We start from the raw sequence: 12699 nt of genomic DNA on the forward strand, positions 1-12699 counted from the left end.
GTTTGATAAGTTTTTTCTTAAAGTACTTGCTAATGGCTTCACTAAAATTTGAAGAAGCTCATGTAACCAAAAAGGTTTTCCCGGCATATAACATGTCTGTAAAAAAAAGAACAGCAACAAAACTTTCAAGTTAATCTTTCACCTATTAAATATTGTTCCACCGTGGATTTCTTTTAAAGAGGAAAAGGGTACTAAAAACTTACAGTAGAAATATTTTACTAGCTTTTTTATCCTATCCTCTCTGTTTGCATATAACATGTATCAAGAGAAAAACACTAAAAGCAAAATGGGTATTTTTACTTTACATATAATCCAGTGATATCAGCGTTGCTCTTGCTATCATTTTGAATAGGTGGTGCTTTGAGGGGTTGCTTCCAAATCTACCTCCCTCTTTCCCCAATGAGAAAACCTCCACTGTACCATCTGGTTCTGCTGCTCCATTAGGCATTCATATTCGGAGAGAAAAGACTTATTAGAATACCTCTGCAGATTCAACATCAGCGATTCCACTTGCTTCACTGCCCTCAGATTTTGCAGTGGAGGTTTGAGCTTTGACACTGAAACTCATGTAACTAAGTTATAAGCATGCTTACTAGTAGCCTAGCAGGGTTTGATGATGACCTGACTGTTCTCAGACAGGGACCATCCCAGATGTTTAACCCAAGAACACAACAAGCTCCTTGAAATGGCTTGAAGGCCCCTTTCAACTGAGAAGCCCTTCTCGGTTTGATGCCTTTGCTGGAAGATGGTCATGGGTGTCCAGTTCTTGCTCCTGCTGGGGGACAACTAAGCAAACTGTGAAATGTCATCACCAAGCTCCCCGAGTGGATTAGCAGCTCCAAAGGGCAACACACATCTCTAAGTCGTCCTGTAAAGTGACCCCAAAGTGTGACTTGTCACACCATCCTGGGCTCGTTTACCCTCTGAAGGGCACAGGGCCGCTTTGCCTGATGCACAGCAGGTTTAAGCTCACGGATAATCCAGAGCATGTTCTGAACAATAACTGGTTCCAGCCAAGTCATGGTCCCTGCAGGGCCTGCCAGGGCAGAAGCTCGCCTGCCCTTGGGTGGGCAGGGGGAACAGGCAATGGGAACTATTTTTCACCAGGAAGCACGTCACCATGTCCCTGGAATGAGACCTCTGTGATTCTGCTAATTTGGTGCCTGTAACCTTGAAAGGCTGAGGCATTTCTGAAACACCTCCACTGGGCATATAAAGGGTTGAGGCCCTGAGGTTTCAGGACAGGCCGTGGACTTTGCAAACCCTAGAGCTGCAATACTCACCCTCCTTGACACTGTATCAAGACAGCAGCAGACTCATCTCAAAGGTAAAGGATTTTGAACTTGAGTGTGCCTGGGATGGAAGTTCATCTTGTATTTCTTGGGGGAAGCAAATGGATAGACTCCTTGTGACCCTGTCTTTTTCAGCCACTGGGGTTCATCTTTCCCTCTGAACGCTCACTTTGCATCTGCTTGGGAATGACTTAGAAATCTTAATGGGGCTTTTCCATATCTAATTTATATATTTAAGTGATACATTCAAAACAAGCTAAACTCTGTGAGAGCGCCAGAAATCAGTGCCAGTGTTCATTTAACACGGCACTGATAAGATGAAATCTTGTAAATGAAAACAGTGCATATGGAGGGAGAGATGCTAAAACCCTCAGAGGAACCAACATCCTCAAGGAATGTTCAGATAGAGACTCTCAACCATAGTGGGCTCCTCAGAAGACTGATGCTTAAGAGGATGTGCTAAATTCTGGTCTTTGTAATTCTGAAGCAGAGCTTCTTAAACTCTCCTATGTACATGAATCATCTAGGGATCAGGTTAAAATGCAAATTTTGATTCAGATTTTGGTCTTGATAAACTCTGCATTCATAACAACTCCTAGGTGATGCCAGCGCTGCTGGTCCATGTGACAATTGAGAAGCAGGGTTCAGTGGTGTTTCAGGGATGGTAAATCATCTTTAGACTTTGCAATCACTGAATCTTATCAAATAGCAAAAAGTAAAAAATAGTTCTGTTCTGTTTTTAAATTTTGATTTTTATATTAACATAGAGCAAAATGACTGTTTTGTGTGTTCTCAGTTCTAAGAATTTACCACACATTCAGCTCTGTGTAACCACCATCACAATCGGGATACAGAACAACTACATCACCCCCTCCCCACCACACACCAGTTTCCTCATGCTATGGCTTTGCAGTTATACTCTCCCCCTACCTCTAACCCCAGGCAATTATTATAGCCTTGTCTTTTTGAGAATGTCATATAAATGGAATCATAGAGGGTATATAGTCTACTGAGATTGGCTTCTTCCACTCAGCATGAATGCCTTTGAGGTTCATCTAAGTTACTGAAAGTAGCAACAGTTTGTTCCTTTTTATTACTGAACAGTATTCCATTCTATGGATGTTCAACAGTTATTCACACATTCAGTGACTATTGGTTGTCTCCACATTTTGGCAATGACAGATAGAACTGTGTGTGGGTGTACAGGTTTTTGCTAGAATGTTAAGTTTGCATTTCTCTAAGCTAAATAACTAGCAACGGGACTGCTGGGTCATATGGTGAGAATATGTTTAACTTTATAAGTTATAACGTATGAGAGTTCCAATTGCTCCATACCTCTCCTCTCTAGCACTTGATATTGTCAATATATAAATTTTTATTTTGGCCATTCTTATAAGGATGTAGCAGTATCTCTGCACTTTTCATTTAATTTGTATTTCCCTAGTGGCTAATGATGTTCAACATCTTTTAACATGCTTAATTGATATCTGTGCATCCTCTTTGGTGAAGTGTCTGCTAAAGTGTTTTGCCCATCTTTTAACTGGGTTGCTTGCTTTCAAATTGTTGAGTTTTGAAAGTTCTTCATATAGTCTGGACACAAATCCTTTATCATATACGTGATTTGCAAATATTTTTTTCTCAGTTTGTATCTTGTCTTTTCATTCCTTTTGGAGAGCAAAATTTTCTAATTTTGGTGAAGCCCAATTTATTAATTTTTCTTTCATGAAGTGTGCTTTTTGTCATGTCTAAGAATTCTTTGCCTAGCCTCAAGCCACAAAAAATATTTCTCCTATATTTTCTCTTAAACGTTTTATAGCTTTACATTTTATATTCGATCTATAATCCATTTGAGTTAATTTTTATATAAGGTATGGGGTTTAGGGGGTTTTTGGTTTGGGTTTTTTGCATATTGGTATGTTATTGTTCCAACACTATTTGTTGAGACATATCTCTGATGTCTTTTTTTTTTTTTTTTGCCGATATCACACATCTTCATTATTGTAGCTTTATAGTAAGACTTAAAATCAGGTAGTGTAATTCCTTCAACTTCATTCTTCATTTTCAAAAGGGCTTTAGTTACTCTAGTCCTTTTGCCTTTCCATAAGTTTTATAATCAGTTTGTCTTTATTTTTAAAAATCCAATTTGGATTTTTATTAGAATTGCAATAAATCTACAGATTAATTTTGGGAGAACGGATATCTCTGCTATGTTGTCTTCCAATCCATTAGCATGATATGTCTCTGCGTTTATTTAAGTTTTCTTTTATTTCATTCATCAGCATTTTGCAGTTTTTAGCAACCATATTTTGCACACCTTTTGTTAGATTTATATCTGAGTATTTAATTTGGGGGGAGTTATTGTAAATGGGATTGTCTTCAATTTCAATTTCAATTGTTCACTGGTAGCATATACTCATTTCTATGTATTAAACTCATATCCTGCACCTTTGCTAAACTCACTTACTAGTTCCAGGAATTTATTTTTTGTGATTTGCTTCACGGGCACTTGAATAGAATCTGTATTCTGTCGTCACTGGGTAGAGATCTATACATTACATTTAGATCTAGCTGGCTGCTGCTGCTGCCCAATTTTTCTGCATTGGTGATTTCCTCCCTACTAAGTTCTGCTCTTTGGGATCAGATCCACACATGTGCAGCCCACAGGCCAGCCTAGGCGCTCATGAGCAATTTTTAAGGATACCCACCTCCGTGGTATCCCTGGTAATTTCCAATTCCCTGGACTCCCCTTTTTCAATCCTCTGGCCAGAAACTTAGGGCTTTAGTTACCTGCTCTGCTGTGCACTTCTGGAGGCTGCACCCACACCTTGGTCATGTGCTGAGAGGACAGAGAGAGAGAGAGAGCAAAAAGCAGCGAGGGTCGGCTCCATCCAGTAGGACCACAGCTCCTCCTATCTGAGCAGGTGGGTTTTGCATCTCTGCAGGCCCTGCTGCTGGTCAATTCCATTGATGCTGCCAAGCTCCCTCGCCTTGGAATTTCCTGGAGACCAGCAAGAATAGGGAAAAGGAAAACTAGTGATTTCCCTCATTCTCTGAGCATCAGGAGTCTCCTTTCTTCCTAGAATCAGAGGACTGCTTGGAGCTCTCTCTGTCCACGTTCCCACTTCTGAGTTTCCTGTTGACTTGAGTCTAAACTGGGGATACCAGAATAAAAATAGAAAACTTAGCGCCATTCAATGGTAATTGGAATTCTGGCCTTCTTCTCCAATCCACCTGCTACTGTTTACTTCTTGAAGTCCACAAGCAGTTGCACTGAGTATTCTGTCCAGGCTTTGGAGCTGCGTTCTTTGGAGAGACGGGTAGAGTGTGCTTCCTCCATTTTATCTGGAACTGGAACCCTATTTCAAACCATGATCTTTATGAAGCTTTTTGAAATGTTGTTAAAAAAAAAAAAAAAAAACATGAAATAGTTGCTCTTATGAGGTGTTGGGTATGCAAGAAGTACATTGGTGGCACACACAGTCAGCTGGGACGCAGTGAGCCACACTAGCCGAGAGTCACAGGAATAACTGATACGTCAAAATTCTTCCTAAAATAACTCTCACATTCCTCAGTTTGGGTTTAATACTCTGAGTAACCAGAGACTTAGGAGATTAAATGGTTGGCACAGCAATTAGCGCTCACAATGGACAAATGTGTCTTTGTTTCAGCTGACTCACTAACATCATTTGGCACTTGGTGCAGCACAAATGCCTCACAGATGGTGACAAGCTCAACACACTTTGTTTAACTGAATTCTGTGAAGGTGTTATACACTGTCGTTCTCTTTAAGCACTCATTAATTTTGTGAAGGAAAGTTCATAATTGTCATTGACGTTATGGCTTTTCTGGGTTGGTGGTGATTGACTGGAAGGAATACTATTGATTCTCTTGAGCGGAGTGCAGTCTGGTGGATGGTATTCTTAGCTGAGCAGATACAGACGAATAGAGCCATTTATTTATCAAGGACAATCCCCTTTGTTTCCAAAGGGCTTTCCAACTACTGATATCTTCCTCATCACATTTCTGCACATTTTAGAAGCCAGAAAACACAATGCTCCCAGAAACATGTATTACCCGTGAAGGAATGGGCTAAACCCTAACAATGAGATGCTGGGTCTCCCAGGAGGTTAGAGCTGGGGAGCTTGGATGAATCTCCAGTCCAAAGACAGAAGACAATTTTTCTCTACGCTTGTTTTATTTTATTTTTATAATATTTATTTATTTTATTTCTTTTATCTTTGCTGCACCGGGTCTTAGTTGCAGCACACGGGATCTTTTTGTTGCAGCATGAGGACTTCTTAGTTGCAGCACGCATGCAGGATCTAGTTCCCCGACCAGGTATCGAACCCAGGTCCCCTGCATTGGGTGCGTGGAGTCTTACCCACTGCACCACCAGGGAAGTCCCTTTCTACGTTTATTTAGGCATAACTTGTGTGTAATAAAATCCACCTGCTTTAGATGTACAGTTTGGTAAGTTTTGGCAATTGTATACAGTTGTTTAACCATCATGAGAAGCAAGATACAGAACATTTCCACAACCTTAAAAGGTTCCCCAGGCCCCTTTGCAGTCATTCCCCTCCCTCACCTCGACCCCAGGCCACCCCAACTGCTTCTGTCACTCTGGTTCTGTGGTGCTCTCACCACAGGCCTCTGCACAGTCCACTTCCTGCATCCTGGGTGCTCCTACCCACCCACTCGTCCTGCGTGTCCCTGCCCCTAGGAAGCACCCCGAAGCCCTCAGACCAGGCCAGGTGACTCCAAGGTTCCCCTCACTGGCCCCACAGACTTTCCCTCAATGCCTGAAGCACTACCACAGGGACCACTGCCACTTCCAGGCCAGCTCTTCAGGATAAAGATAACTTGGAGATGGGGGGGCATTTATTCAATTCAATAAATATTTATTGAGCACCAGTACATGCTTTAATATATTTAAATAAAACATAGGATAATCACATTTCCTAAAAACTCTGAGGGCTTACTGCAAGGTCAGTTGGATCTCTGCTCTTTTGCCAGGAAAGTATGAGATCACTGAGCACTTCCAGGGGATAAGAAAGTCACTTTCCTCCTCCCTAGGGGACAGCTGGGGGCAGTGGGTGGGGCCTGGGCCCTGATTACGACAGCTGCCCCACTTACCAGCTGTATGACCTCGATAAAGCCAAATTGCTACTCAACTTTCTAACCTGCGGAATAGTGCTTACCTTGCAAGATGGCTGTTGCTGTGACATCCCTATGCTCAGCCCTCACTACCTCAGCGTCCCTGGGGCCAGCTCTGACCCATCGCACAAGAGGACAGGATCAAAGCCGGAGTTCTCACCTTGGCTGCACATTAGAATCACGGGGGGTGCTTTTAAAAATCCTGACACCCAGGCCACATCCCAGGCTGATGAAATCAGACTCCCTGGGGACTGGCATTTGTTTTTTGTAAAACTCTCCAAGTGATTCCAAGGTCGGCCAAGGTCAATAGACACTGATCCAGAAAGAAAAGAGAAGAGAAGTAGAATTATTTCATGTCTATAGAAAGAAAGTTGGGGGAGGTTGTGATGATTATTTATTGTTAATGATTACACTATATCCTATACAGTATGAGGTTTTAGAACTACAAAAGTTCTAAACTGCGAAACAATTGAATATTCATGATCAAATTTAATCTTCAGAGAAATTTTAAAGATGAGGAGTCTGAGGCCTGGAGAACTTATTGTCAAACAGAAGGTGCATCAAGTTAATGGACAAATAGGTCTGCAGTGAATGTCTGGCTTCAAACCCCTCTCTGCTTCCACCCTGCCCCACTGCCCTTGTCAGTCCCTCTGAGAGAGCTGTGATCCAGACCTTCATGCTGATTCCAGACCCAGGTGTCCAGATGCCCCTTCAGTACTTCCCCTTGAATGTTAACGCCCAGGCAACTCAAACTCTGTCCAGCACTGCTCAAGGTCACTCCGCATGGCCCTCCTCCTCTGGTTGCCCATCTTTGCACAGGCACAGCCAGTGCAGCTCCACTGACATCCCTCACCTTTGTTTACCACGTGGCACTGACCACCTCCAGAATGCCTTCATTACCCTTGCCTCTACCCCCTGGTCATAGCTCCTCCCTGGACATTTCCAGTAGCCCACTAACTCCTTTCCCCGCACCCACTCTCACCCTCCAGCCCCTGCTTTTGACCTGTCTGCTAGACCAGCCAAGGTCTAGGAGTTGGGCAGGGGTTTCTTCGTGTAAAAAAGTGACCATTTTTGAGTATCTGATATGTATGATTTCACACACAAGCATGTGCACACGCACAGGTACGCACAAACCTCAAAGCTGCTTGCTCGGTTGTGTCAGATGTTGGGACCATTTTCTGTGACAAACCTCTTTAGTAAAGGGCTTGAAAACATTCAGAAGTGTGCAGCCTGCCTTCTGCCAGTTACAGTTGTGGGACCACAAGCAAATTCTATCACTCCTCAAATGTCTCACCTTTAAAATGAGGAAGGGAATGTTGACTCATGGGGATGTGGTGATAACTAAAGACATAAAATGCCTGTCACACACTACTTGCTGATAAAAAGCCAAGGGGCCGTTCATCTGTAAGGAGGAAGGAAGGACAGAGCTATTTGCTAGGTGCCTGAGACACGCCAGGCTCCAGCAGGGAGCTTCTGCCTTCACATCCCTGGATCCTGTCAACAAACCAGTGTACCTCCCCGTTAGGTCCTGTGCCTGACCTGGGTCTCCCTCAGGTAAATAGCAAGGGTCTGTACCTTCCAGAGTCCAAGAGAGCGTGTTCTACGGGGGTTCGGCTGATATTTTCTTTTTCAGGGGATGAACAATCAGTACGTCCGCCGGGAGGTCTTCTGCCGGAACACCTGTGACGAGCTCAAACGCTTCTGGGAAAGAGAAATTGGCAAACAGACTTACTACCGAGAATCAGAAGAGCATCGCCTGGGAAGAAGTGCACTGGCAAAGTATGTGGCTTGTCTATTTTTTATTATTGATAATTAATTTTTAAAAATAGACTTTAATTTTTAGGGCAGTTTTAGGCTCACAGCAAAACTGAGCAGAGGGCTTCCCTGGTGGCACAGTGGTTGAGAGTCCGCCTGCCGATGCAGGGGACACAGGTTCGTGCCCCGGTCCGGGAAGATCCCACATGCTGCGGAGTGGTTGGGCCCGTGAGCCATGGCCGCTGAGCCTGCACGTCCGGAGCCTGTGCTCCGCAACAGGAGAGGCCACAACAGTGAGAGGCCCGCGTACCGCAAAAAAAAAAAAAACAAAAACAAAAACAAAAAACTGAGCAGAAAGTAGAGAGCTTTCATACACCCCCTCCCCCGCCATACACAGCCTCCCCTACCAGCAACATGCCCCACCAGAGAGGTGCATCTGTTACAATCCATGAACCCACATGGACACATCATACCCACACTTGTCTGTTTTTGTTTGTTTGTTTGTTTTGGGTTTTTTTTTTTGCGTTGTGCGGGCCTCTCACTGTTGTGGCCTCTCCCATTGCGGAGCACAGGCTCCAGACGTGCAGGCTCAGAGGCCATGGCTCACGGGCCTAGCTGCTCCGCGGCATGTGGGATCTTCCCGGACCAGGGCACGAACCCGTGTCCCCTGCATCAGCAGGCGGACTCTCAACCACTGCGCCACTAGGGGAGCCCCACACTTGTCTGTTTTTTAAAAGCAAAATTGATTTCCCCAGAGGAATGCTAGATGGGCATCCTAGAGGACATAATTATTTTGATTTTCCATGCATATGGTCCTGTCACCATCTATGGTTATGGGCAGTAATTTTAAAAATTCTTTAGGACTTCCCTGGTGACTCCATGTTTCCACTGCAGGGGGATGCAGGTTCAATCCCTGGTAGGGGAACTGAGATCCCACATGCCACGCGCCGGCAAAAAATAAATAAATAAAAATAATAAATTCTTCTAAGCTAACAAATGTACACTCTAGTTCTTATCTGTATAAACAGAAAAATCTCTCCTCTCTGTCACCATTTCTAGTGTGTGAGGGTTACACTAAATTTGGGGAGCAGATCAGCAGATGTATCCATGAAGGGCAATCAAGCAAAGGAGACAATGACCAATTAATTCTCAGTGCTCGTTTGGGTCAAGACACAGGGTGTCCTGCGTGGTTCTAGGAGGAGGGCCAATGGGCTCGCAGCCCTCTGGTGTGCATCCTTGTTCTAGGCAAGCAAGTCGAGTGGAGAGCAGTAACTCACATGAGCAGACCAGGGTTGCTGTCTCTGGAAACAGTGGCACCTCACCACACTCACACATACTGCCTCTCGATGACTGCAGGGGGTCACCCACAGAACACAGGGAAAGACAGGTCGGGCTGTCTACCCCCTCATAGGGAACAGCTCAGCCACTGTCTGTGCACTAAGACCACAGCTAGTGTGTAGCCAGTTGCTGGTGGGACAGGTGTGTGCTGGCCCAACGGCAGGGCCCGTGACTCCATACTGTCAGTTCATGGTTGCTAGGCTGAGAACATGCATGAACTCACAAGAGTTATATTCACTGTCACCTTCCAAAACCCCGTCCTGAGCCCTAGAGGCAAACCCAGCCTCTTCTACATGCAGAGACCTGCTCAGCCATATTCCTGGCCACAGGCAAGAAAAAGCAGACTGTCCTACCTGCTGAGGCGTTGTGTCAGGGCATCTTGTCCAGGGATTCTCAGAGAAGCTGAGTCAGGTGGCCAGTCATCTGGGGAGTCCCTGCCATCTTCCTCCCCCGAGGCCAGGCCACTCAGCATGCAGCACACCAGAGGCCACACTGAGGCCTGTGCCACGTGTGTGTCCCCCAGGGCAGTACACAGAAGGCCTCAGGTGGAGTGAAACTGACCTGCGGAAGATGCAAAAACCTTGTCTCTAAGCAAGGAGTAAGCCAAGGGGTGAATAAAATAAGCTCTGAAACAAACTGTGGTTTATTAAAACATTAAAATATATGTGTGCAGGATCTCTCCATGCACATAAAAAAGACTGCAGGAAAGACACTTTTGGTTGGTGGGGTCGCAAAGCTCTAACTTCTTATTTATCCTTCTCCTGCCTCTTCTAATCTGAACCTGGGCAGTCTGGCTCCAGAGACTCTCTGCTCCTCACCACTACTCCATGTTGTCCCTTCATAAATTGTAGAAGACAGCTCTGGTTCATTAGGTTGCTCTGAGGCTTGAATAAGAAAATGTACCTAGAGACTTCCCTGATGGTCCACTGGTTAAGACTTTGCCTTCCAATGCAGGGGGTGCAGGTTTGATCCCTGGTCCGGGAGCTAAGATCCCACATGCCTTGTGGCCAAAAAACCAAAACATAAAACAAAAGCAATATTGTAACAAATTCAATAAAGACTTTAAAAATGGTCCACATCAGGGCTTCCCTGGTGGTGCAGTGGTTGAGAGTCCGCCTGCTGATGCAGGGGACGCGGGTTCGTGCCCCAGTCCGGGAAGATCCCACATGCCACAGAGCAGCTAGGCCCGTGAGCCATGGCCGCTGAGCCTGTGCGTCCGGAGCCTGTGCTCTGCAATGGGAGAGGCCACAGCAGTGAGAGGCCCGCGTACCACAAAAAAAAAAAAAAAAAAAAAAAAAGGTCCACATCAAAAAGATCTTAAAAAAAAAAAAAGAAAATGTGCCTAAAGCACCCAGCATGGGGCAGGGCCCAAGGTCAGGGCTCACAAATGTCAGGTCCCCTGCCTCCTCCACACTCCCACTTAATCCAGGATTGAATATAGCAGCAGCAAGATGCCAAAGGAAGAGCCCTCCGGATGAGTAGCAAGTCTCCCTGTGCCTCAGTTTCCTCCTTGTTATTTTTATCATAGAGAAACAAACACTGACAGAAGAGGGATGTTGGGGAGTTACTGCCTTTAATTAGTGGGGAGCAGTAGGTTAATAGTGTTGTTCAACTATATCCTTACTGATTTCTTGTCTGTTTTACTGATGCTTGAAATATGGGTACTGAAGATTTGCAGATCTATTTCTCTTTACAGATCTATCACATTTTGTTTCATGTATTTTGAAGCTCTGTATTAGGTACATAAATGTTTAGGATTATTATATACTCTTGATGAATTAAACCGTTTATTACAAAACAACCCTCTTTCTCTTTGGTAATATTCTTTGCTATGAACTCTACCTTGTCTGTTGTTAATATAACCACTCCAGCCTTCGTTGATTAGGGTTAAGATGGGATATTTTTCCATCTTTTTACTTTTAACCTATTTATGTCTTCATATTTAAAATGAGTTTCTTATAGGCAACATATATTTGGATATTTTTTAATGCAATCTGTCAACCTTTGCATTTCAATTGGATTACTTATGTCATTAACATTAATTGGTATGATTGGGTTTAAATCTACCATCTTGTTATTTGTCACCTTTTTCTCTCAACAGTTATTTATTCCCTTTCTTTTTCTGCCTACTTTTGAATTAAATATTTTTAATGATTCCATTTAATCTCCTCTTTTGGCTTTTTAACTATATCTCTGTGTGTTATTTTAGTGGTTGCTTTAACATTTACATATACATCTTTAACTTATCACTGTCTACCTTCAAGTGATACATTATTTCCTGTAGAGGGTAAGAACCTTACAATCATATAGTCCCATCTCTCCACTCCTGGTCTTTGTGTTATTATACAGAGTACAATTTGACTTCCACATATGTTATAAACGCCATATTACATCATTAACAGTTTTGCCGTGCGGCTTGAGGGATCCTAGTTCACTGACCAGGGATAGAACTCGTGCCCCCTGCAGTGGGAGCGCAGAGTCCCAACCACTGGACCGCCAGGGAATTCCCATGAACCACTGACTATCTTTTAAAGAGATTTAAATAGTAAGAAAAAAAAATCATTAATACGCACACACACAGATGTCCTTCCAGGTGCTCTTCGTTCCACTGTGCAGATTTCCATGTGGTGTCATCTTTCCATCTGCTTGAAGGACTTCCTTTAACATGTCATATGTGACAGTCTGCTGGTAGTGAATTCTTCCAGTTTTTGCATATCTGAAAACAACTTTATCTCACCTCTGTTTTTGAAAGATAGCTTTGCTGGGTAAATAGTTCTAGATTGAAGTTTTTTCCCCCCTCCTGTACTTTAAAGATATTGCACTTTCAAGGGAAATTTCAGAGAATTAAGACTAGAATAGTGCTCAAACAGAAGTGAGAGTTCAAATATGTATATATTTAAATTTGCAAGTCTTCTGCATACCTTTTAAAACCTGAACACATGCAAGCACACACATGCATACACAGACACCTTCAGAATAAAAAGGAAGGAAGCTTCCCTGAACCAAAAGCCATGGAGATGAATACTCCATTTGTGTTTATTTTGTTTCTATTTTCAGGCTCAGAGAAGAATGGAAGCAGAAACTGGAAACAAAGCTGAGACTACGGAACAATTCAGATGAGACAGAAAAGCGGGCCAATGTTGGCCAAGAGCTTCACTGA

At 43.7% G+C, this 12699-nt stretch overlaps 1 protein-coding gene across 1 annotated transcript; it reads left to right on the plus strand.

Annotated features, from left to right (window-relative positions):
• Nucleotides 1-1255: 1255 nt before the first annotated feature.
• FAM240A (family with sequence similarity 240 member A) lies at nucleotides 1256-12699 on the plus strand (the record flags this gene model as incomplete). Its single annotated transcript, XM_082664269.1, has 3 exons — nucleotides 1256-1327; nucleotides 8080-8225; nucleotides 12597-12699. Exons 2-3 carry the CDS (start codon nucleotides 8083-8085, stop codon nucleotides 12697-12699), a joined length of 246 nt encoding a protein of 81 aa, XP_082520395.1. The 5' UTR covers nucleotides 1256-1327; nucleotides 8080-8082.

The sequence above is a fragment of the Grampus griseus genome (genome assembly GCF_964374135.1).
Source record: "Grampus griseus genome assembly, chromosome: 10".
Taxonomy (NCBI): domain Eukaryota; kingdom Metazoa; phylum Chordata; class Mammalia; order Artiodactyla; family Delphinidae; genus Grampus; species Grampus griseus.